The sequence below is a fragment of the Musca autumnalis genome, unplaced genomic scaffold, assembly GCF_047663935.1.
Source record: "Musca autumnalis isolate F117 unplaced genomic scaffold, ASM4766393v1 scaffold_5, whole genome shotgun sequence".
Taxonomy (NCBI): domain Eukaryota; kingdom Metazoa; phylum Arthropoda; class Insecta; order Diptera; family Muscidae; genus Musca; species Musca autumnalis.
Genome location: NW_027412088.1, coordinates 191,749,230 through 191,775,692, shown reverse-complemented (window position 1 = coordinate 191,775,692; position 26,463 = coordinate 191,749,230). Strand labels below are relative to the sequence as shown.

The 26,463-nt window shown below is 32.5% G+C and overlaps 1 protein-coding gene across 1 annotated transcript in view; it reads left to right on the top strand.

Moving 5' to 3' along the window:
* mtt (mangetout) overlaps positions 1–26,463 on the top strand; it is a 159,844-nt gene that overhangs the window by 101,442 nt on the left and 31,939 nt on the right. Inside the window, exons 8-10 of the mRNA XM_073956576.1 lie at positions 1–72; positions 166–315; positions 13,749–13,882. The exon at positions 1–72 is cut by the window's left edge and continues 35 nt beyond it. Coding sequence (XP_073812677.1) covers positions 1–72; positions 166–315; positions 13,749–13,882 — 356 coding nt within the window. The remainder of the gene's footprint in view (positions 73–165; positions 316–13,748; positions 13,883–26,463) is intronic.

The following is a 26,463-nucleotide window of genomic DNA, read 5'->3' as shown; positions in this document are numbered from 1 at the left end:
CGCTGTGTGAGGCAATGAAACCAACAAAAGGAGCAGATTTATTGAGATTTTTAAGGAAGGTGGAATTTGAGGGTATGTGGGAAATTTGAAATTTTACTTAAATTTTAGAAGATAATATTGAGTTTTTATTCATTTATTCTTGCCTTGTTTTGTTTTTAATTTCAGGCCTTAGCGGTGATCATTTTCGTTTCGACAATAATGGTGATGGTCCGGCTCGTTATAATATTATACATTTTAAACAGGTCAAAGAAGGTCAATATAATTGGGTGAAAGTTGGTGAATACTATGAAGGTGAACTGCGCTTAAATATGTCAGGTGAGTAATTGGGAATAAGTATTTACAAAATTCAAGTGGAGAAATATTTTTTGAAATAAAAAAATTGTTTTCTTTAAAACTACACGTTTATTAATGTATGGTATTTTTGGCACAATAGGGGGAATACTTTCCCCCGCTATATTGGTTACCTCACCATGTCTACTTTCAAAACGCCCTGTCTCTTTCGCAATCTTTCCAATTTTTCTCGAAATTATTTGTTGTCTTGCACAGTCTTGTGGAAAATATTTTGTGTCGCATTTGTTTCTCTACTCGGAACCAAAGACATTTTATCAAACATAAAATTTCCAAAAAAAATTTCTATACACCCACAATTTCCCCACTACTCACCATTACAAATCGCCCACAATTTCCTTACCACATTCCATTGCAGGGAATTTATAAATCGCCTCTTTTAGCCCGAAAAAAAATGTGTCATTCGGTCATCTTTGTTTGTTTTTACTTTTTTTTAGAGCAAATACATGTTTTTGGCACTTTGTTGTTTGAGTCATGATTTCAATTTGTTACGTCAAAGGTACACAACGAAGCTGCCATGCAAAAATATGGAAAGAAATTCAACACCCCATGTTGATTCTACAAAAGTTTTAACATCAACAACAACCCTTGGCTTGTGAATTTTAGCAGTGACACTTGAATTTGTTTGGCAACAAAATTTCTTTATTTGGATATTAAAGCAGGGGCGTGGAAGGAGTTTTCCTACTTCATATAATATTCCTTATTTTAAATTATATTCCAATATATTCCTTACTTTACATAATGTTCCAATTCTCAGTGTGTTGGGATAAAATTTTTGCAAAGGGTAAAACTTCCTTATAAATATCATATTTCAACTAAAACCCTAAAAAGTTTTTAATTAAACCATCCACTATTATTCGCCTTCCAAAAATGTCGATAAACCCCCTCTGCCACCCAGTTTAACCCAATTCCCAATACCAACAAACATTTAAAACAAATATTCTTTTTTAGCAAAAAAAAAAATATTTATTATTTTTCTTTTAATATATTTCCTTTTGCGAGCACATAAACCCCCATCTTTTGCTCTCACCCTTGTGCCATGACTACAACATTCCCCTACGTTTTCAACTGTCCGACGGTCTGTCAGTCAGCCAACCTTTGCAGAATTTGTATTGTATCCATTTTGGTCTTGTCATTGTTTTTGCAAGTGGTCACATAGCATGTCCAACAGGACAGCCAGCACAGTTCTGTGGTCTAGTGACGCTGATATTTACACCATTGCATGCTATTTGTGATACAATTTACGGAATACAAGGGTCCATATAATCTCCATGAGGCAAACTTCTTTACATGACATGGATCACAAAGGGGTGATGAATGACATGTGGTGAAGTTTTTATTTTTTCATTTGACTCTTGAATAAGTTGCAGTTTCAATATTATTTTAATTAAAAAAATATTGTTTCACTGTTTGGGTCCTTGAAAAATATTCTTTAAAAAAACCACGTTTATTGTTGTTTGAGTCCCTGAAAAATATTCTTTAAAAAAACCACGTTTATTGTTGTTTGAGTCCCTGAAAAATATTCTTTAAAAAATCCACGTTTATTGTTGTTTGAGTCCCTGAAAATATTCTTTAAAAAATCCACGTTTATTGTTGTTTGAGTCCCTGAAAAATATTCTTTAAAAAATCCAGGTTTATTTTTGTTTGAGTCCCTGAAAAATATTCTTTAAAAAATCCACGTTTATTGTTGTTTGAGTCCCTGAAAAATATTCTTTAAAAAATCCACGTTTATTGTTGTTTGAGTCCCTGAAAATATTCTTTAAAAAATCCACGTTTATTGTTGTTTGAGTCTCTGAAAAATATTCTTTAAAAAATCCACGTTTATTGTTGTTTGAGTCCCTGAAAAATATTCTTTAAAAAATCCACGTTTATTGTTGTTTGAGTCCCTGAAAAATATTCTTTAAAAAATCCACGTTTATTGTTGTTTGAGTCCCTGAAAAATATTCTTTAAAAAATCCACGTTTATTGTTGTTTGAGTCCCTGAAAAATATTCCTTAAAAAATCCACGTTTATTGTTGTTTGAGTCCCTGAAAAATATTCTTTAAAAAATCCAGGTTTATTGTTGTTTGAGTTCCTGAAAAATATTCTTTAAAAAATCCATGTTTATTGTTGTTTGAGTCCCTGAAAAATATTCTTTAAAAAATCCAGGTTTATTGTTGTTTGAGTCCCTGAAAAATATTCTTTAAAAAATCCATGTTTATTGTTGTTTGAGTCCCTGAAAAATATTCTTAAAAAAATCCAGGTTTATTTTTGTTTGAGTCCCTGAAAAATATTCTTTAAAAAATCCACGTTTATTGTTGTTTGAGTCCTTGAAAAATATTCTTTAAAAAAACCACGTTTATTGTTGTTTGAGTCCTTGAAAAATATTCTTTAAAAAATCCACATTTATTGTTGTTTGAGTCCCTGAAAAATATTCTTTAAAAAATCCAAGTTTATTGTTGTTTGAGTCCTTGAAAAATATTCTTTAAAAAATCCACGTTTATTGTTGTTTGAGTCCTTGAAAAATATTCTTTAAAAAATCCACGTTTATTGTTGTTTGAGTCCTTGAAAAATATTCTTTAAAAAATTCACGTTTATTGTTGTTTGAGTCCCTGAAAAATATTCTTTAAAAAATTCACGTTTATTGTTGTTTGAGTCCCTGAAAAATATTCTTTTAAAAATCCAGGTTTATTGTTGTTTGAGTCCCTGAAAAATATTCTTTTAAAAATCCACGTTTATTGTTGTTTGAGTCCCTGAAAAATTTTCTTTAAAAAATCCACGTTTATTGTTACTTGAGTCCCTGAAAAAATATTCTTTAAAAAATCCACGTTTATTGTTACTTGAGTCCCTGAAAAATATTCTTTAAAAAATCCACGTTTATTGTTGTTTGAGTCCCTGAAAAATATTCTTTAAAAAATCCCCGTTTATTGTTGTTTGAGTCCCTGAAAAATATTCTTTAAAAAATCCACGTTTATTGTTGTTTGAGTCCCTGAAAAATATTCTTTAAAAAATCCACGTTTGAGTCCCTGAAAAATATTCTTTAAAAAATCCACGTTTATTGTTGTTTGAGTCCCTGAAAAATATTCTTTAAAAAATCCACGTTTATTGTTGTTTGAGTCCCTGAAAAATATTCTTTAAAAAATCCACGTTTATTGTTGTTTGAGTCCCTGAAAAATATTCTTTAAAAAATCCCCGTTTATTGTTGTTTGAGTCCCTGAAAAATATTCTTTAAAAAATCCACGTTTATTGTTGTTTGAGTCCCTGAAAAATATTCTTTAAAAAATCCCCGTTTATTGTTGTTTGAGTCCCTGAAAAATATTCTTTAAAAAATCCACGTTTATTGTTGTTTGAGTCCCTGAAAAATATTCTTTAAAAAATCCACGTTTGAGTCCCTGAAAAATATTCTTTAAAAAATCCACGTTTGAGTCCCTGAAAAATATTCTTTAAAAAATCCACGTTTATTGTTGTTTGAGTCCCTGAAAAATATTCTTTAAAAAATCCACGTTTATTGTTGTTTGAGTCCCTGAAAAATATTCTTTAAAAAATCCCCGTTTATTGTTGTTTGAGTCCCTGAAAAATATTCTTTAAAAAATCCACGTTTATTGTTGTTTGAGTCCCTGAAAAATATTCTTTAAAAAATCCACGTTTATTGTTGTTTGAGTCCCTGAAAAATATTCTTTAAAAAATCCACGTTTATTGTTGTTTGAGTCCCTGAAAAATATTCTTTAAAAAATCCACGTTTATTGTTGTTTGAGTCCCTGAAAAATATTCTTTAAAAAATCCACGTTTATTGTTGTTTGAGTCCCTGAAAAATATTCTTTAAAAAATCCACGTTTATTGTTGTTTGAGTCCCTGAAAAATATTCTTTAAAAAATCCCCGTTTATTGTTGTTTGAGTCCCTGAAAAATATTCTTTAAAAAATCCACGTTTATTGTTGTTTGAGTCCCTGAAAAATATTCTTTAAAAAATCCACGTTTGAGTCCCTGAAAAATATTCTTTAAAAAATCCACGTTTGAGTCCCTGAAAAATATTCTTTAAAAAATCCACGTTTATTGTTGTTTGAGTCCCTGAAAAATATTCTTTAAAAAATCCACGTTTATTGTTGTTTGAGTCCCTGAAAAATATTCTTTAAAAAATCCCCGTTTATTGTTGTTTGAGTCCCTGAAAAATATTCTTTAAAAAATCCACGTTTATTGTTGTTTGAGTCCCTGAAAAATATTCTTTAAAAAATCCACGTTTATTGTTGTTTGAGTCCCTGAAAAATATTCTTTAAAAAATCCCCGTTTATTGTTGTTTGAGTCCCTGAAAAATATTCTTTAAAAAATCCACGTTTATTGTTGTTTGAGTCCCTGAAAAATATTCTTTAAAAAATCCACGTTTATTGTTGTTTGAGTCCCTGAAAAATATTCTTTAAAAAATCCACGTTTATTGTTGTTTGAGTCCCTGAAAAATATTCTTTAAAAAATCCACGTTTATTGTTGTTTGAGTCCCTGAAAAATATTCTTTAAAAAATCCACGTTTATTGTTGTTTGAGTCCCTGAAAAATATTCTTTAAAAAATCCACGTTTATTGTTGTTTGAGTCCCTGAAAAATATTCTTTAAAAAATCCCCGTTTATTGTTGTTTGAGTCCCTGAAAAATATTCTTTAAAAAATCCACGTTTATTGTTGTTTGAGTCCCTGAAAAATATTCTTTAAAAAATCCACGTTTGAGTCCCTGAAAAATATTCTTTAAAAAATCCACGTTTATTGTTGTTTGAGTCCCTGAAAAATATTCTTTAAAAAATCCACGTTTATTGTTGTTTGAGTCCCTGAAAAATATTCTTTAAAAAATCCACGTTTGAGTCCCTGAAAAATATTCTTTAAAAAATCCACGTTTGAGTCCCTGAAAAATATTCTTTAAAAAATCCACGTTTGAGTCCCTGAAAAATATTCTTTAAAAAATCCACGTTTATTGTTGTTTGAGTCCCTGAAAAATATTCTTTAAAAAATCCACGTTTATTGTTGTTTGAGTCCCTGAAAAATATTCTTTAAAAAATCCACGTTTATTGTTGTTTGAGTCCCTGAAAAATATTCTTTAAAAAATCCACGTTTATTGTTGTTTGAGTCCCTGAAAAATATTCTTTAAAAAATCCACGTTTATTGTTGTTTGAGTCCCTGAAAAATATTCTTTAAAAAATCCACGTTTATTGTTGTTTGAGTCCCTGAAAAATATTCTTTAAAAAATCCACGTTTATTGTTGTTTGAGTCCCTGAAAAATATTCTTTAAAAAATCCACGTTTATTGTTGTTTGAGTCCCTGAAAAATATTCTTTAAAAAATCCACGTTTATTGTTGTTTGAGTCCCTGAAAAATATTCTTTAAAAAATCCACGTTTATTGTTGTTTGAGTCCCTGAAAAATATTCTTTAAAAAATCCACGTTTATTGTTGTTTGAGTCCCTGAAAAATATTCTTTAAAAAATCCACGTTTATTGTTACTTGAGTCCCTGAAAAATATTCTTTAAAAAAATCCACGTTTATTGTTGTTTGAGTCCCTGAAAAATATTCTTTAAAAAATCCACGTTTATTGTTGTTTGGGTGGTTGAAAAATATTCTTTAAAAAATCCACGTTTATTGTTGTTTGAGACCCTGAAAAATATTCTTTAAAAAAATCCACGTTTATTGTTGTTTGAGTCCCTGAAAAATATTCTTTAAAAAATCCACGTTTATTGTTGTTTGGGTGGTTGAAAAATATTCTTTAAAAAATCCACGTTTATTGTTGTTTGAGTCCTTGAAAAATATTCTTTAAAAAATCCACGTTTATTGTTGTTTGAGTCCTTGAAACATATTCTTTAAAAAATCCACGTTTATTGTTGTTTGAGTCCTTGAAAAATATTCTTTAAAAAATCCACGTTTATTGTTGTTTGAGTCCTTGAAAAATATTCTTTAAAAAATCCACGTTTATTGTTGTTTGAGTCCTTGAAAAATATTCTTTAAAAAATCCACGTTTATTGTTGTTTGAGTCCTTGAAAAATATTCTTTAAAAAATCCACGTTTATTGTTGTTTGAGTCCTTGAAAAATATTCTTTAAAAAATCCACGTTTATTGTTGTTTGAGTCCTTGAAAAATATTCTTTAAAAAATCCACGTTTATTGTTGTTTGAGTCCTTGAAAAATATTCTTTAAAAAATCCAGGTTTATTGTTGTTTGATTTCCTGAAAAATATTCTTTAAAAAATCCATGTTTATTGTTGTTTGAGTCCCTGAAAAATATTCTTTAAAAAATCCAGGTTTATTGTTGTTTGAGTCCCTGAAAAATATTCTTTAAAAAATCCATGTTTATTGTTGTTTGAGTCCCTGAAAAATATTCTTTAAAAAATCCAGGTTTATTTTTGTTTGAGTCCCTGAAAAATATTCTTTAAAAAATCCACGTTTATTGTTGTTTGAGTCCTTGAAAAATATTCTTTAAAAAAACCACGTTTATTGTTGTTTGAGTCCTTGAAAAATATTCTTTAAAAAATCCACATTTATTGTTGTTTGAGTCCCTGAAAAATATTCTTTAAAAAATCCAAGTTTATTGTTGTTTGAGTCCTTGAAAAATATTCTTTAAAAAATCCACGTTTATTGTTGTTTGAGTTCTTGAAAAATATTCTTTAAAAAATCCACGTTTATTGTTGTTTGAGTCCTTGAAAAATATTTTTTAAAAAATTCACGTTTATTGTTGTTTGAGTCCCTGAAAAATATTCTTTAAAAAATTCACGTTTATTGTTGTTTGAGTCCCTGAAAAATATTCTTTTAAAAATCCAGGTTTATTGTTGTTTGAGTCCCTGAAAAATATTCTTTAAAAAATCCACGTTTATTGTTACTTGAGTCCCTGAAAAATATTCTTTAAAAAATCCACGTTTATTGTTGTTTGAGTCCCTGAAAAATATTCTTTAAAAAATCCACGTTTATTGTTGTTTGAGTCCCTGAAAAATATTCTTAAACAAGTGAGCAAATGCTATAGTCGGGACGGGGCCGACCATGTGATACCCTACACCACTACCCCTGTGCATAAGCTTTTCACTGGTAAACATTTCTTTTAGGGAATATAAACCGACTACCACCAAAAATAATATGCCTCTTTGTCTCTGGGACCCCCATAAGCAACCTAAATTTCGTGACCATCCGATCAAAATTACGACCTGTAGCTTGATTGCAAAAAAATGGAAGAATTGAATGCATTACCGACTATTGTGGTATCTCCCTTGTTTGACCACCTTCGCCAACCTGCTTTACACCAATAAATGTAATGAACACCAATAAAGGTAATATTTTCTTCTTCCATTGACAGGCTTTGTCGTTGGATACCCCTACTAGAAGCCAATATATTCACAAAGAATAAAACTTTGAATTTGTCTACAAATGAGTTTTTCCCCATTCCGATCCCTAAATATTATCCGGCTATCACCAAAATCAATAGGCTTCTTCCTATGTGGGACCCGCTATAACTTCCAAAAGATTCGTGACGATCCGATTAAAATTGCGACCTGTAGCGTGATTACAAACAAATCGGAAAATGGGATGCATTACCGACTATTGCGATATCTCTGTTGTTTGAGCAGCTACGACAACCTACCTTACATCGTTGTAAAGGTGATATTTTCTACTTTCCTTGCCAGGTTTTGCTTTTGATATACCTCTTAAAGAAACAGAGATATTGGCTTTGAAATAAAACGTAGACCTTTTCTCCAAATAAGTTTTTGCCCATTCCGACTCTTGAATATTATCCGACCATCATTAAAATCAGTAGGCTTCTTCCTCTGTGGGACCCCCATTAACCCCTAAACTTTCGTGACGATCCGATCAAAATTGCGACCTGTGGCGTGATTACAAAAAAATCGGAAATGGGATGCATTATCGACTATTGCCATATCTCTGCTATTTGACCACCTATGACAACCTAATTTACATCGTTGTAAAGGTGATATTTTCTATTTTCCTTGCCAGATTTTGCTTTTGATATACCTCCTAAAGAAACGGAGATATTGGCTTTGAAATAAAATGTTGACCTTTCGCCAAATAAGTGTTTGCCCATTCCGACCCCTGAATATTATCCGACCATCATCAAAATCAATAGGCTTCTTTCTTTTTGGGACCCCCATTAACCCTAAAATTTTCGTGACGATCCGATCAATATTGCGACCTGTAGCGTGATTTGCAAAAAATAAAAAAATGGGATGTATTACCGACTATTGCGATATCTCCGTTATTTGGTTACCTACGCCGACCTAGTTTGCATCATTGCAAAGACGGGAACTTCTACTTTCATAGGCAGGCTTTGCTATTGGAAAATTTTCAACCAAAGCTGTGATATTTGTCAACATAGTTAAAATCGCAAAAATGAAAATTGGGGTTTTATTTGCTACTATTGCGATATCTTCGTTGTTTGATCACCTACGAGCATCTACATTACATCATTAGAAAGGTGATATTTTCTGCTTTCATTGTCAGGGTTTGCTTTTGGTATACCCCATTTAGAAGCTGAGATATTGGCTTAGGAAAAAAACGTTGTCTTTTTATCCACCTAAGTTTTTTGCCCTTTCCGACCCCTAAATATTATCCGACCATCACCAAAATCAATAGGCTTCTTCCCCTCCGGGACCCCCATCAACATCCAAAATTTCGTGACGATCCGATCAAAATTGCGGCCTGTAGCGTGATTACAAGGTTTAGATGGACAGACGGACAGACGGACGGACGGACGGACTGACGGACGGACACACATAGCCAGATCGACTCAGCTCGTCGAGACATTCATTTTGATATATATAAGTATGGGTCTACGACCATTATTTCGATGCGTTACAAACTTTTTGGCCAAAACCAACTTATAATACCCTCCCCACATAGTGGTGTAGGGTATAAAAAATCCACGTTTATTGTTGTTTGAGTCCCTGAAAAATATTCTTTAAAAAATCCACGTTTATTGTTGTTTGAGTCCCTGAAAAATATTCTCTAAAAAAATCCACGTTTATTGTTGTTTGAGTCCCTGAAAAATATTCTTTAAAAAATCCACGTTTATTGTTGTTTGAGTCCTTAAAAAATATTCTTTAAAAAATCCACGTTTATTGTTGTTTGAGTCCTTGAAAAATATTCTTAAAAAAAAATACACGTTTATTGTTGTTTCAGTCCTTGAAAAATATTCTTTAAAAAATCCACGTTTATTGTTGTTTGAGTCCTTGAAAAATATTCTTTAAAAAATCCACGTTTATTGTTGTTTGAGTCCTTGAAAAATATTCTTAAAAAAATACACGTTTATTGTTGTTTCAGTCCTTGAAAAATATTCTTTAAAAAATCCACGTTTATTGTTGTTTGAGTCCTTGAAAAATATTCTTTAAAAAATCCACGTTTATTGTTGTTTGAGTCCTTGAAAAATATTCTTAAAAAAATACACGTTTATTGTTGTTTCAGTCCTTGAAAAATATTCTTTAAAAAACCAGGTTTATTGTTGTTTAGGTGGTTGAAAAATATTCTTTAAAAAATCCACGTTTATTGTTGTTTAGGTGGTTGAAAAATATTCTTTAAAAAATCCACGTTTATTGTTGTTTAGGTGGTTGAAAAATATTCTTTAAAAAATCCACGTTTATTGTTGTTTAGGTGGTTGAAAAATATTCTTTAAAAAATCCACGTTTATTGTTGTTTTGGTGGTTGAAAAATATTCTTTAAAAAATCCACGTCTATTGTTGTTTAGGTGGTTGAAAAATATTCTTTAAAAAATCCACGTTTATTGTTGTTTGAGTCCCTGAAAAATATTCTTTAAAAATCCACGTTTATTGTTGTTTGAGTCCCTGAAAAATATTCTTTAAAAAATCCACGTTTATTGTTGTTTGAGTCCCTGAAAAATATTTTTTAAAAAATCCACGTTTATTGTTGTTTGAGTCCCTGAAAAATATTCTTTAAAAAATCCACGTTTATTGTTGTTTGAGTCCTTGAAAAATATTCTTTAAAAAATCCACGTTTATTGTTGTTTGAGTCCCTGAAAAATATTCTTTAAAAAATCCACGTTTATTGTTGTTTGAGTCCTTGAAAAATATTCTTAAAAAAATACACGTTTATTGTTGTTTCAGTCCTTGAAAAATATTCTTTAAAAAATCCACGTTTATTGTTGTTTGAGTCCCTGAAAAATATTCTTTAAAAAATCCACGTTTATTGTTGTTTGAGTCCCTGAAAAATATTCTTTAAAAAATCCACGTTTATTGTTGTTTGAGTCCCTGAAAAATATTCTTTAAAAAATCCACGTTTATTGTTGTTTGAGTCCTTGAAAAATATTCTTTAAAAAATCCACGTTTATTGTTGTTTGAGTCCCTGAAAAATATTCTTTAAAAAATCCACGTTTATTGTTGTTTGAGTCCTTGAAAAATATTCTTTAAAAAATCCACGTTTATTGTTGTTTGAGTCCTTGAAAAATATTCTTTAAAAAATCCACGTTTATTGTTGTTTGAGTCCTTAAAAAATATTCTTTAAAAAATCCACGTTTATTGTTGTTTGAGTCCTTGAAAAATATTCTTAAAAAAAATACACGTTTATTGTTGTTTCAGTCCTTGAAAAATATTCTTTAAAAAATCCACGTTTATTGTTGTTTGAGTCCTTGAAAAATATTCTTTAAAAAATCCACGTTTATTGTTGTTTGAGTCCTTGAAAAATATTCTTAAAAAAATACACGTTTATTGTTGTTTCAGTCCTTGAAAAATATTCTTTAAAAAATCCACGTTTATTGTTGTTTAGGTGGTTGAAAAATATTCTTTAAAAAATCCACGTTTATTGTTGTTTAGGTGGTTGAAAAATATTCTTTAAAAAATTCACGTTTATTGTTGTTTTGGTGGTTGAAAAATATTCTTTAAAAAATCCACGTTTATTGTTGTTTAGGTGGTTGAAAAATATTCTTTAAAAAATCCACGTCTATTGTTGTTTAGGTGGTTGAAAAATATTCTTTAAAAAATCCACGTTTATTGTTGTTTGAGTCCCTGAAAAATATTCTTTAAAAAATCCACGTTTATTGTTGTTTGAGTCCCTGAAAAATATTCCTCTAAAAATCCACGTTTATTGTTGTTTGAGTCCCTGAAAAATATTCTTTAAAAAATCCACGTTTATTGTCGTTTGAGTCCCTGAAAAATATTCTTTAAAAAATCCACGTTTATTGTTGTTTGAGTCCCTGAAAAATATTCTTTAAAAAATCCACGTTTATTGTTGTTTGAGTCCTTGAAAAATGTTCTTTAAAAAATCCACTTTTATTGTTGTTTGAGTCCTTGAAAAATATTCTTTAAAAAATCCACGTTTATTGTTGTTTGAGTCCTTGAAAAAAATTCTTTAAAAAATCCACTTTTTTTGTTGTTTGGGTGGTTGAAAAATATTCTTTTAAAAATCCACGTTTATTGTTGTTTGAGTCCTTGAAAGAAAATTCTTTAAAAAATCCACGTTTATTGTTGTTTGAGTCCTTGAAAAATATTCTTTAAAAAATCCACGTTTATTGTTGTTTGAGTCCTTGAAAAATATTCTTTAAAAAATCCACGTTTATTGTTGTTTGAGTCCTTGAAAAATATTCTTTAAAAAATCCACGTTTATTGTTGTTTGAGTCCTTGAAAAATATTCTTTAAAAAATCCACGTTTATTGTTGTTTGAGTCCTTGAAAAATATTCTTTAAAAAATCCACGTTTATTGTTGTTTGAGTCCTTGAAAAATATTCTTTAAAAAATCCACGTTTATTGTTGTTTGAGTCCTTGAAAAATATTCTTTAAAAAATCCACGTTTATTGTTGTTTGAGTCCTTGAAAAATATTCTTTCAAAAATCCACGTTTATTGTTGTTTGAGTCCTTGAAAATTTTTCTTTAAAAAATCCACGTTTATTGTTGTTTGAGTCCTTGGAAAATATTCTTTAAAAAATCCACGTTTATTGTTGTTTGAGTCCTTGAAAAATATTCTTTAAAAAATCCACGTTTATTGTTGTTTGAGTCCTTGAAAAATATTCTTTAAAAAATCCACGTTTATTGTTGTTTGAGTCCTTGAAAAATATTCTTTAAAAAATCCACGTTTATTGTTGTTTGAGTCCTTGAAAAATATTCTTTAAAAAATCCACGTTTATTGTTGTTTGAGTCCTTGAAAAATATTCTTTAAAAAATAAACGTTTATTGTTGTTTGAGTCCTTGAAAAATATTCTTTCAAAAATCCACGTTTATTGTTGTTTGAGTCCTTGAAAATTTTTCTTTAAAAAATCCACGTTTATTGTTGTTTGAGTCCTTGGAAAATATTCTTTAAAAAATCCACGTTTATTGTTGTTTGAGTCCTTGAAAAATATTCTTTAAAAAATCCACGTTTATTGTTGTTTGAGTCCTTGAAAAATATTCTTTAAAAAATCTACGTTTATTGTTGTTATGGTGTTTGTTGTTTGTTCTTTAAAAAATCCGCGTTTATGGTTGTTTGGGTGGTTGAAAAATATTCTTTAAAAATCCACGTTTATTGTTATTTGGGTGTTTGATAAATATTCTTTTAAAATCCACGTTTATTGTTGTTTGGGTGGTTGAAAAATATTCTTTAAAAAATCCACGTTTATTGTTGTTTGGGCGGTTGAAAAATATTCTTTAAAAATCCAAGTTTGTTGTTAGGTCTTTTTTATGGACTGTGGAAAAATATTTAAAAAATCCAGGATAATTGCTCGACTGCCGCTTCAAAAATGTACCTTTGAAAAATATCCTTTTAAAATTCCAAGTTTGTAGATCCTTTAAATGAACAACATCTAATTTTAACTTTATTATGTTGTGACATTGTTTCTTTGTACAATGCCCACTTGTAAATCTTTGTTATTTCTTCCCATGTTCTGCAATTTACAATTGTCATAACTGAAATTCTTACAATTGTATGGCAACAGAAAAGGTCAACAATGTTGCAAGCGTTGTATATTGCATTTTAACACACACACGAAGACATAAAAATAAACACACCTACTCTTAAACAACATCATAGAAACTATTATTTCCTTCAAAATAAAAACTTTGTTGTCCTAAGGGAAAATTAAGTTTTCTTCCACAGATTACAGGTAACAACAAGAGTAAACTTATCAGGATTACTTTTGGATGTCCTTTTTACTTTTTGCCATACAAAAACTGCTGCCACTTGCAGTTACTTTAATTATATAAACTATTATAACCACATACATTTTATAAACCACAATTTGTTATTGAAGAAAAAAACCAACAACAATACGTACAAAAGATTTTAATTACAAATTTTGGTTTTGCAAGCTATTTACACATTGGTTTTGAGAATTTTGTGTTAACACTTAGAGTTGTTAAATCAATTTACAGCATTCTTTTTTGTACCGAAAGAGAGGATATCTGAACATGAGAATATACATACATATGAAAAATTTACATAAATAAATATTTGTATTTTAATTTACTTTCTTTACAGAGGTCCAATTTAAAATGCTGCAACCAAAACCACCAGAATCCGTTTGTAGTTTAGAATGTGAAAGGGGCCAGGCCAAGAAATATGTTGAAGGTGAAAGCTGTTGTTGGCACTGTTTCAATTGTTCAACCTATCAAGTAAGTATAATAAGCTGAGGCACATTGTCCAAACCTATTTTTTTAGATTTTAAAAAATATGTTTTGGCTTTGAAGGAGATTCAAGATCTGTTGCCCCTAATGTCCGCTCAGTTTTTTTTTCTTTTATAAATATTTTTATTTTTCTGTACCCATTCCTAACTCCCCAAACTCCCACCAATTTAATATAAAAATACAACAATCAATGTCTAATATTAGTTTATCTCATTGATTGTGTCTCACAAATGTGATTTTGTTTGATTACAAAACTGAGAAATCACTTGAAAACAATTTTCAATATTTTTTTATTTTCCAATTTTTTTTTATTTTTTTTCTATTATTATTATTATTTTGCACTCTTTTTATCCCTCATGAACAACACAGACACACACTTGTCCATGTGTGTGTGCGTGTGTGTGTGTGTCCATCTTCCTTGTTCGAATATGAGGTGGCTTGTTAACCTGACATGATTGTGGAAACCATGTCAGTGCCGGTAATACAATACCGGAAACGTGTGCAAACACCACATGTTATTACTCATGTATAAGCTGACAGTATATTTATACCATTAACTTTAGTTGATATCATTGTTAAAACGTTGTTGTTGTTAAACATTTTGCTGTTGCTGTGGTCTAGTTCTTCATAAGGACTTGTTGGCTTACAATGGTGTTACATTGTACGAGGATAGATGATTTATTGTTAAACTTTCATGGTTCTTAGCAAAAAAAACTTTTTTTACCTTGTAGAGATGTGGAAGAAAGGTGTCCTTTAAAACTGAGGGCTTAGCAAATAATTTATTATTACCTACATAGGTGAAGCAATAAAAAATATTTGTCCCATGAGCCGAAACATAGGTCGATGGGTCCTTGGAATAATATTCTTTAAAACCCCACTTTTATTGGTTGATGGGTCAGAGGAAAAATGTTGTTTAAAAATCAAAGTTTATTGGTCGATGGATCCTTGGAAAAATATTGTTTAAAAATACACATTTAAGGATCAATGGGTCCTTCGAAACATATTCTTTAAAAATTCAAGTTTTTTGGTCGATGGATAAGAGGACATTTTATCTTTAAAAATCCACGTTTATTGGCCGATGGATAAGAGGAAATTTTTTCTTTAAAAATTCACGTTTATTGGTCGATGGGTCAGAGGAATTTTTTTTCAAAAATCCACGTTTATTGGTCGATGGATAAGAGGAAATTTTTTCTTAAAAAATCCACGTTTATAGTTCAGTCGTAACTTGAAAAAATATTCTTTAAAATCCATGTTTATGGGTCCTTAGAAAATATTCCTTACAGGCCCACATTTATAAGTCGATAGGTCCTTAAAAATATTCTTTAAAAATCCACGTATATAAGTCGATGGGTCCTTGGAAAAAATATTTTTTTTAAAATCCACGTTCATAAGTCGATGGGTCCTTGGAAAAAATATTCTTTAAAAATCCACGTTTATTGGCTTATGAGTCCTTGGAAAAATATTCTTTAAAAATCCACGTTTATTGGCTTATGAGTCCTTGGAAAAATATTCTTTAAAAACTCATGTTTATTGATCAATGGGCCACGTTTATTGGTCGATGGGTCCTTGGACAAATATTCTTTAAAAATCCACGTTTATTGGTCGATGGGTCCTTGGAAAAATATTCTTTAAAAATCCACATTTATTGGTCGATGGGTCCTTGGAAAAATATTCTTTAAAAATCCACGCTTATTGGTCGATTGGCCCTTGGAAAAATATTCTTTAAAAATCCACGTTTACTGGTCGATGGGTCCTTGGAAAAATGTTCTTTAAACCTCCACGTTTATTGGTCGATTGGTGCTGGGAAAAATATTCTTCAAAACTCCACGTTTATTGGTCGATGGGTCCTTGGAAAAATATTCTTCAAAACTCCACGTTTATTGGTCGATTGGTCCTTGGAAAAATATTCTTTAAAAATCCACGTTTATTGGTCGATGGGTGCTTGGAAAAATATTCTTCAAAACTCCACGTTTATTGGTCGATGGGTCCTCGGAAAAATATTCTTTAAAAATCCATGTTAATTGACCGATAAGTCCTTGAAAAATATTCTTTAAAAATCCACGTTCATTGGTCGATGGGTCCTTGGAAAAATATTCATTAAAAATCCACGTTTATTGGTCGATGGGTCCTTGGAAAAATATTCATTAAAAATCCACGTTTATTGGTGCTTGGAAAAATATTCTTTAAAAATCCACGTATATTGGTCGATGGGTCCTTGGAAAAATATTCCTTAAAAATCCACTTTTATTGGTCGATGGGTCCTTGGAAAAATATTCTTTAAAAATCCACGTTTATTGGTCAATGGGTCCTTGGAAAAATATTCATTAAAAATCCACGTTTATTGGTCAATGGGTCCTTGGAAAAATATTCATTAAAAATCCACGTTTATTGGTCGATGGGTCCTTGGAAAAAATATTCTTTAAAAATCCACGTTCATTGGTCGATGGGTCTTTGGAAAAATATTCTTTAAAAATCCACGTATATTGGTCGATGGGTTCTTGGAAAAATATTACTTAAAAATCCACTTTTATTGGTCGATGGGTCCTTGGAAAAATATTCTTTAAAAATCCACGTTTATTGGTCGATGGGTCCTTGGAAAAATATTCATTAAAAATCCACGTTTATTGGTCAATGGGTCCTTGGAAAAATATTCATTAAAAATCCACGTTTATTGGTCGATGGGTCCTCGGAAAAATATTCCTTAAAAATCCACGTTTATTGGTCGATTGGTCCTTGGAAAAATATTCTTTAAAAATCCACGTTTACTGGTCGATGGGTCCTTGGACAAATATTCTTTAAAAATCCACGTTTATTGGTCGATGGGTCCTTGGAAAAATATTCTTTAAAAATCCACGTTTATTGGTCGATGGGTCCTTGAAAAAATATTCTTTAAAAATCCACGTTTATTGGTCGATGGGTCCTTGGAAAAATATTCTTTAAAAATCCACGTTTATTGGTCGATGGGTCCTTGAAAAAATATTCTTTAAAAATCCACGTTTATTGGTCAATGGGTCCTTGGAAAAATATTCATTAAAAATCCACGTTTATTGGTCGATGGGTCCTTGGAAAAAATATTCTTTAAAAATCCACGTTCATTGGTCGATGGGTCTTTGGAAAAATATTCTTTAAAAATCCACGTATATTGGTCGATGGGTCCTTGGAAAAATATTCCTTAAAAATCCACTTTTATTGGTCGATGGGTCCTTGGAAAAATATTCATTAAAAATCCACGTTTATTGGTCGATGGGTCCTTGGAAAAATATTCATTAAAAATCCACGTTTATTGGTCAATGGGTCCTTGGAAAAATATTCATTAAAAATCCACGTTTATTGGTCGATGGGTCCTCGGAAAAATATTCCTTAAAAATCCACGTTTATTGGTCGATGGGTCCTTGGAAAAATTATTCTTTAAAAATCCACGTTTATTGGTCGATGGGTCCTCGGAAAAATATTCCTTAAAAATCCACGTTTATTGGTCGATGGGTCCTTGGAAAAATATTCTTTAAAAATCCACGTTTATTGGTCGATGGGTCCTTGGAAAAATATTCTTTAAAAATCCACGTTTATTGGTCGATGGGTCCTTGGAAAAATATTCTTTAAAAATCCACGTTTATTGGTCGATGGGTCCTTGGAAAAATATTCTTTAAAAATCCACGTTTATTGGTCGATGGGTCCTTGGAAAAATATTCTTTAAAAATCCACGTTTATTTGTCGATGGGTCCTTGGAAAAATATTCTTTAAAAATCCACGTTTATTGGTCGATGGGTCCTTGGAAAAATATTCTTTAAAAATCCACGTTTATTTGTCGATGGGTCCTTGGAAAAATATTCTTTAAAAATCCACGTTTATTGGTCGATGGGTCAGAGGAAATCTTTTCTTTAAAAATCCACGTTTATTAGTCGATGGGTCAGAGGAAATTTTTTCTTTAAAAATCCACGTTTATTTGTCGATGGGTGCTTTGAAAAACATTCTTTAAAAATCCACGTTTATTGGTCGGTGGGTCCTTGAAAAAATATTCTTTAAAAATCCACGTTTATTGGTCGATGGGTCCTTGGAAAAATATTCTTTAAAAATCCACGTTTATTGGTCGATGGGTCCTTGGAAAAATATTCTTTAAAAATCCACGTTTATTGGTCGATGGGTCCTTGGAAAAATATTCTTTAAAAATCCACGTTTATTGGTCGATGGGTCCTTGGAAAAATATTCTTTAAAAATCCACGTTTATTTGTCGATGGGTCCTTGGAAAAATATTCTTTAAAAATCCACGTTTATTGGTCGATGGGTCAGAAGAAATCTTTTCTTTAAAAATCCACGTTTATTAGTCGATGGGTCAGAGGAAATTTTTTCTTTAAAAATCCACGTTTATTTGTCGATGGGTGCTTTGAAAAACATTCTTTAAAAATCCACGTTTATTGGTCGGTGGGTCCTTGAAAAAATATTCTTTAAAAATCCACGTTTATTGGTCGATGGGTCCTTGGAAAAATATTCTTTAAAAATCCACGTTTATTGGTCGATGGGTCCTTGGAAAAATATTCTTTAAAAATCCACGTTTATTTGTCGATGGGTCCTTGGAAAAATATTCTTTAAAAATCCACGTTTATTGGTCGATGGGTCCTTGGAAAAATATTCTTTAAAAATCCACGTTTATTGGTCGATGGGTCCTTGGAAAAATATTCTTTAAAAATCCACGTTTATTGGTCGATGGGTCCTTGGAAAAATATTCTTTAAAAATCCACGTTTATTGGTCGATGGGTCCTTGGAAAAATATTCTTTAAAAATCCACGTTTATTGGTCGATGGGTCCTTGGAAAAATATTCTTTAAAAATCCACGTTTATTGGTCGATGGGTCCTTGGAAAAATATTCTTTAAAAATCCACGTTTATTGGTCGATGGGTCCTTGGAAAAATATTCTTTAAAAATCCACGTTTATTGGTCGATGGGTCCTTGGAAAAATATTCTTTAAAAATCCACGTTTATTGGTCGATGGGTCCTTGGAAAAATATTCTTTAAAAATCCACGTTTATTGGTCGATGGGTCCTTGGAAAAATATTCTTTAAAAATCCACGTTTATTTGTCGATGGGTGCTTTGAAAAACATTCTTTAAAAATCCACGTTTATTGGTCGGTGGGTCCTTGAAAAAATATTCTTTAAAAATCCACGTTTATTGGTCGATGGGTCCTTGGGAAAATATTCTTTAAAAATCCACGTTTATTGGTCGATGGGTCCTTGGAAAAATATTCTTTAAAAATCCACGTTTATTGGTCGATGGGTCCTTGGAAAAATATTCTTTAAAAATCCACGTTTATTAGTCGATGGGTCAGAGGAAATTTTTTTTTTAAAAATCCACGTTTATTTGTCGATGGGTGCTTTGAAAAACATTCTTTAAATATCCACGTTTATTGGTCGGTGGGTCCTTGAAAAAATATTCTTTAAAAATCCACGTTTATTGGTCGATGGGTCCTTGGAAAAATATTCTTTAAAAATCCACGTTTATTGGTCGATGGGTCCTTGGAAAAATATTCTTTAAAAATCCACGTTTATTGGTCGATGGGTCCTTGGAAAAATATTCTTTAAAAATCCACGTTTATTGGTCGATGGGTCCTTGGAAAAATATTCTTTAAAAATCCACGTTTATTGGTCGATGGGTCCTTGGAAAAATATTCTTTAAAAATCCACGTTTATTGGTCGATGGGTCCTTGGAAAAATATTCTTTAAAAATCCACGTTTATTTGTCGATGGGTCCTTGGAAAAATATTCTTTAAAAATCCACGTTTATTGGTCGATGGGTCAGAGGAAATCTTTTCTTTAAAAATCCACGTTTATTAGTCGATGGGTCAGAGGAAATTTTTTCTTTAAAAATCCACGTTTATTTGTCGATGGGTGCTTTGAAAAACATTCTTTAAAAATCCACGTTTATTGGTCGGTGGGTCCTTGAAAAAATATTCTTTAAAAATCCACGTTTATTGGTCGATGGGTCCTTGGAAAAATATTCTTTAAAAATCCACGTTTATTGGTCGATGGGTCCTTGGAAAAATATTCTTTAAAAATCCACGTTTATTGGTCGATGGGTCCTTGGAAAAATATTCTTTAAAAATCCACGTTTATTGGTCGATGGGTCCTTGGAAAAATATTCTTTAAAAATCCACGTTTATTGGTCGATGGGTCCTTGGAAAAATATTCTTTAAAAATCCACGTTTATTTGTCGATGGGTCCTTGGAAAAATATTCTTTAAAAATCCACGTTTATTGGTCGATGGGTCAGAGGAAATCTTTTCTTTAAAAATCCACGTTTATTGGTCGATGGGTCAGAGGAAATCTTTTCTTTAAAAATCCACGTTTATTAGTCGATGGGTCAGAGGAAATTTTTTCTTTAAAAATCCACGTTTATTTGTCGATGGGTGCTTTGAAAAACATTCTTTAAAAATCCACGTTTATTGGTCGGTGGGTCCTTGAAAAAATATTCTTTAAAAATCCACGTTTATTGGTCGATGGGTCCTTGGAAAAATATTCTTTAAAAATCCACGTTTATTGGTCGATGGGTCCTTGGAAAAATATTCTTTAAAAATCCACGTTTATTGGTCGATGGGTCCTTGGAAAAATATTCTTTAAAAATCCACGTTTATTGGTCGATGGGTCCTTGGAAAAATATTCTTTAAAAATCCACGTTTATTGGTCGATGGGTCCTTGGAAAAATATTCTTTAAAAATCCACGTTTATTTGTCGATGGGTCCTTGGAAAAATATTCTTTAAAAATCCACGTTTATTGGTCGATGGGTCAGAGGAAATCTTTTCTTTAAAAATCCACGTTTATTAGTCGATGGGTCAGAGGAAATTTTTTCTTTAAAAATCCACGTTTATTTGTCGATGGGTGCTTTGAAAAACATTCTTTAAAAATCCACGTTTATTGGTCGGTGGGTCCTTGAAAAAATATTCTTTAAAAATCCACGTTTATCGGTCGATGGGTCCTTGGAAAAATATTCTTTAAAATCCACGCTTATTGGTCGATGGGTCCTTGGAAAAATATTCTTTAAAAATCCACGTTTATTGGTCGATGGATCCTTGGAAAAATATTCTCTAAAAATCCATGAGCATTAGTCGATGGGTCCTCGAAAAAATATTCTTAAAAAATGCACGTTTAATCGTCGATGGGTCCTTTAAAATATATTCTTAAATAATCCACGTTTATTAGTCGATAGCGTTTTGGAAAATATTCTTTAAAAATCCACGTTTATCGGCCGATAGGTCCTTAAAAATATTTGTTTAAAAATGCACGGTTATTGTGTCGATGGGTCCCTAGAATTTTTTTTAAATCCACGTTTATTTATATTTATTTATTTATTGTGTCGACGGGTGCTTGGGGAAATATTCTACAAAAATTCAGGTTTATTGATCAATGGGTCCTTGGAAAAATATTCTTTAAAGACCCACAATTATTGGTCGATGGGTGCTTGATAAAATATTCTTTAAAAAATCCGTTTTCATTAGTAATTATTTCTTAAACCCTCCGGTATGTAAATATATCTAATTCGCAGTAGGAATATGTCGGTTCACCCCTTGGAAAATGTTCCAAACTTGACGATAAACTGTAGTTTAGAAACTATTCGTAAATCGTCTTGATTTTTTTAGCAAACGCAGTTCTTGTGGAAATTCTTTGCTTTCTGAGATTATGGCCAAAAGATCTGAAATCCTTAAAGCCACCAAATCCAATCGAGTGCCGAGGGAAATTTGGCACATCGCAATATTTCTTGTAAACTCCAACAAATTCAAATATGGTCCATATCGGTCCGATCATTTCAGAGCCTACCCCACAGAAGTTAAAAAAGCCTGTTAAATGTAGTTTAAGGTCGCTTCAAGGCTCTCAAGACCACGTAGTTCAGTGATATAGATTTCAACTGGAAGTTTTTAAATGGCATATGGGGTCTACAACCTTTCAGCGAAACAAAAAAAGCACTCTTCTACAGCAGATCTTCCTTCAAAAGAAGGCGCCTTTAGAAGGTATTCTATCTAAAGAAGACTTTCTCAGGACATGTTTTTTCTTCATAGGAGACTACCCCTTCAGTATATATTCCTTTCAGAGAAACCTCTCTATAAGGTCTTCTATTCATAGAAATATCCCTTTTAGGAAGTCTTTCTTACATAAAGGGTCTAATTTTTGATTCTTCCATAGACGAATCAATTAGGAGAGTATCCTTCCACAGAAAACCTATCCAGCAGGTCTCCCTTCTATAGAAGGCCACATTAGAATGTCTTCTTTCCTTAAATGAGGCCTATGAAGAAAATTCTCCTAAATGGGTCATACATGGAAGGAAGACCTCGTTAAAGGATCCATAGATGGCCATTTTAGGCGGTGCTGCTTGCATAGAATACTCCTTTAGGAGATCTTTTTACCACAGACGATTCCTTAGAAGTTCTTCCTACCATAGAAGATTCATTTATTCTATTGAAAACCACTTCAGATTGTCTTCCTTTCATAGAAGTCCTCTTTCGGAATGTACCAATCAAGACCTGCTCTGGAGGTCTTATCTCCACAAAAGACTTCATAAGGAGGTCTTGCTTCCACAGAAAACTCCTTTAGGAGGTCTTTCTTACACAGAAGACTCCTGTAGGTTGTGTTCATTCCATGAAAGACACTAAGATGGCCAGCATTGCATTGGAGGTCCGTTTGAGATGCCTTCTTTAAATAGAGGGCCCGTTTGGGAGGTTCTCCATTTACAGAATACCCCTTTAGGAAGTCTTCCATCCACAGAAGCACCTCTAAAGTTCTCCATTCGCAGAAAATCGTTGCAACACGTCCCCGTCCGTAGACGCCCCCTTTAAGACGTCTGTCTTTCCTAAAAGAAAGGAGACCCTCATTTAGAAGGTCTTGCTTCTATAGTAAATATTTTATGATATCTTCCATCCACAGAATACACTTTTTAGGAGGTATTTTTATCATAGAAGATCCCTAAGCAGGTCTTCCTTCCTTTTAGAGTCTTTTCCTATTTAGAGTATTTTTCCTATAGAAGTCCACATCAGAAGTTCTTGAAGAGCATTACCAAGAAAATCGCCATAGAATAACCCTTTAGGGGTATTCATTTCATAGAAAACACCCTTAGGAGGTCTTCCTTCCATAGAAGAGAATCCTTTTATGATATCTTCCATTCACATAATACATTTTTAGGAGGTCTTCCTTCCACCGAAGACACCCTTAGGAGGTCTTCCTTGCATAAAATAAAATTTAAGGAGGTCTTGCTCGCATAGAAGACCCTTCTAGAAGATATTCCATCCAAAGAAGAGGTCCTAAAGACCTTTTTCCAAATAGAAGAGCCATCAAGGTAGTCATTCTTCCGTAGAAGACCCATTTGGAAGGTTCTCTATTCACATAAGACTCCTCTAACAGGCCTCTCTTGCATAGGATATCCTTTTACCAGGTCTTCCTTCCCTGTATGACCCATTTAGGAAGATTTCATTCATAGAAGACCCATCCTGCAGCCTTCATATCCATGGATTAGGTCTTTAGGAGGTACTTCATTCATATAAGAGCTTTTCAGAAGGTATCCCTTGCAGAGTAGACCAGTTAACAAAGTGTTTCTTCCATAGAAGACCCCATAGGGAAATCTCCTTTCATAGAATACCCTTCCAGCAGGCCTACTTTCCATAGAAGACTCCTTTACGAGGTCTTCCTTCCATCGAAGACCCTTTTTGAGGTCTTCCTACCATAGAAGACCCCTTTAGGAGGTTCTACATTCATAGAAAAATGTTCAGCAGGTCTATTTTTTTTGCCTTTCTTAGAAAACACCTTTAGGGGTATTTCCGTCCATTTTAAGATCTTTCCAGCACGCCCTGCTTTCACGGAAGATCCCTTTACGATATCTTCCTTCCATCGAAGACCCCTTGAGGGTATCTTCCTTCCATAGAAGACCGCATTAGGAGGTTTTCTCTCCTTACAAGACCCTTCCAGCAGGTATCCCTCGCATAGGATACCGTTTTAGGAGGTCTTCCTTCCATAGAAGACCCTTATAGTAGGATTCCTTTCCTTATATGACACTTTTCCGTTGTATTTTTGCATAGAAAATACATTTAGGAGAAATTCCGTCCATAGAAGACCCTTCCAGTAGTCCTCCTTTTTATAGAAGACCCTTTTACGAGGTCTTCCTTCCATCGAAGAAGACCCCTGCACGAGTTCTTCATTCTAGAGAATACACTTTATAAGGCTTTCATTCCAAAAAGGCTCCTTCAGCAGGTCTTCCTTTCATAGAAAATCCATTTATCAGGTTTTCGTTCCATAGAAGAGTTTTTAAGATGTTTTCCATGTAAAGAAAATTACTTCAGGAGATCTTCCCTCCGCAGAAAACCTCCTACCATAGGATACACATTTTAAGAAGTTTACCTTCCTTAGATGATCCCTCCCGCAGGTCGTTTTTCCGTAGAAGAACACTCAAGGAGGATTTTTCCATTTCTATAAAAGTCTTATCCTTCAGGAAGTCATCCTTCTATAGTAGATTCTTTTAGAGATATTCCTTCCATTGAGGAATATATTGAGAGTATTCCTTCCTTTTTTTCTACTATAGGAGACCACTCCACCAGGTATTTTTCCATAGAATAGGCCTCTAGAACGTCTTCTCTCTGTCGAAGACGTCTTCATGACTTATTTTATCCATAGAAAGCCTCTTCATGTGGTGTTTCTACCATGTTAGGAGACCTTTTTACCTCATTCAGTAGGTCTTTCATTCACAGATGGCCTCTTTAGAACGTCTTTTATCTTTAGAAGTCTTCTACTTAAGGTGGACTTTAATATACAATATATTCCTAGAGGACGCCATCAGAAGGTCTTCTATCTGTAGAAGACGTCTTCAGTAGTGGAATACTTTAAGTCCATGTTTATATTAGGCAAATTTCCTTGCGGCAATTGTCAGTTTGAAGGAGAGAGAGGTGAGGCATATGGTAACCCTTTGCCTCTCAACCCCCTCTCTCAACAACAAACTGACAATTACCTCAAGGAAAATTACCTAATGTAAATAAGGACTAACTCTTTTTTTAGTTACCGACAAAAGTCGGTAAAATTAAAACCAAAATTATGAACGAAAAGTTTTAATTAAAGTCCACAGCACTCTTGATATCGGTAGGTCTTAACGATTACTACATTTGCTACCCTCTTAGGAGGTCTTTTTACCTCATTCAATAGGTCTTTCATTCACATATGATCTGTTTAGGACGTATTTTATCTATGGAAGTATCCTACTTTAGGAGGACTTCAATATACAGGAAAGCTTTGCAAGAGGTCTTTTAGAGGTCTTTCTACAATAAAAGATGTCCTAGAGGGGTATTCTCTTTATAGTACACCCACAAAGAAGACCTTCCTTCCACAAAGTACCCTTTTAGGAGGGTTTCCTTCCATGGAAGACTCCTCCAGAAGATCTTTTTCTGTAGAAAACCTCTTCGGGATGATCTTTCTATTCAGTTAGGAGACCTTTCTATCCGGTATCCCAACTTCTTATCTTCTTATCGCTTTAGCTGGTCTTCCTGACATAAAATATTTTTTGAGGTCTTCAATCTGCAAAAATATCTGCTTCAGACCTAATTTAGAGGTGTCTACCTTTGCAGATATTTGTTCCTTAGAAAACTTTTGCAGGAATTTCTTCATCCATAGAGGACTTCTCCAGTCGCCTTCTTTGTATAAAACACCCCATTAGAAACCTATATCTTCTATATAAGGTCTTCTATTTTCAGAAGATGTTTTACCTGTAGAAGAATCCATCAGGAGATCTTTCTCTTTATAAGACCTTTCTTCCTTAGAATATTTTTTAGAGGTCTTCCTTCTACAGAAGCCTTAAGCTTCAGGGGATCTTTCTACCACTGGATCCCCTTTGGGAAGTCTGTCTTTATGAGGAATTCATTTTATGAAAGACCCCTTCAATGGGTCTTCGATCTAGAGAATCTCCCTCTGAACGTATATGTGGAGAAAGACGTCTATCTTCAGACAGTATTTTATCTGTAAAAGGTTTAGTCGTCCTTTTGAAAGTTTTCTATCTACAGACATTTTAAGCTTCAGTAGATCATCCTACCTCAGAAAACCCTTTTAGAAAGTCGTTCGTTTTGATGGTATTAATTTAACCCCTGCAATAGGTCTTCTATCAGACTGTGAGCCTAAGTGAGCCTTCTATAGATAGAGGATTACCATGGCGAATTTTCTGTAGGTTAACTCTAAATAAAAAACTTTTAATCGAGACTTCATTATTGAGATCTCTCAGAAAGAGTCTATAGGAGCACCCTTTCTTTCAGAAAGAGTCTATAGGAGCACCCTTTCTTTCAGAAAGAGTCTATAGGAGCACCCTTTCTTTCAGAAAGAGTCTATAGGAGCACCCTTTCTTTCAGAAAGAGTCTATAGGAGCACCCTTTCTGTAAGAAAGGGTCTATAGAAGCAACCTTTTTTCCAAAAACGGTCTGTAGAAGCACCCCTTCTTTCAGAAAGGGTCTATAGAAGCACGCTTTCTTCCAGAAGGGTCTATAGAAGCACCCTTTCTTTCAGAAAGGGTCTATAGAAGCAACCATTCTTTCAGAAAGGGTCTATAGAAGCATCCTTTCTTTCAG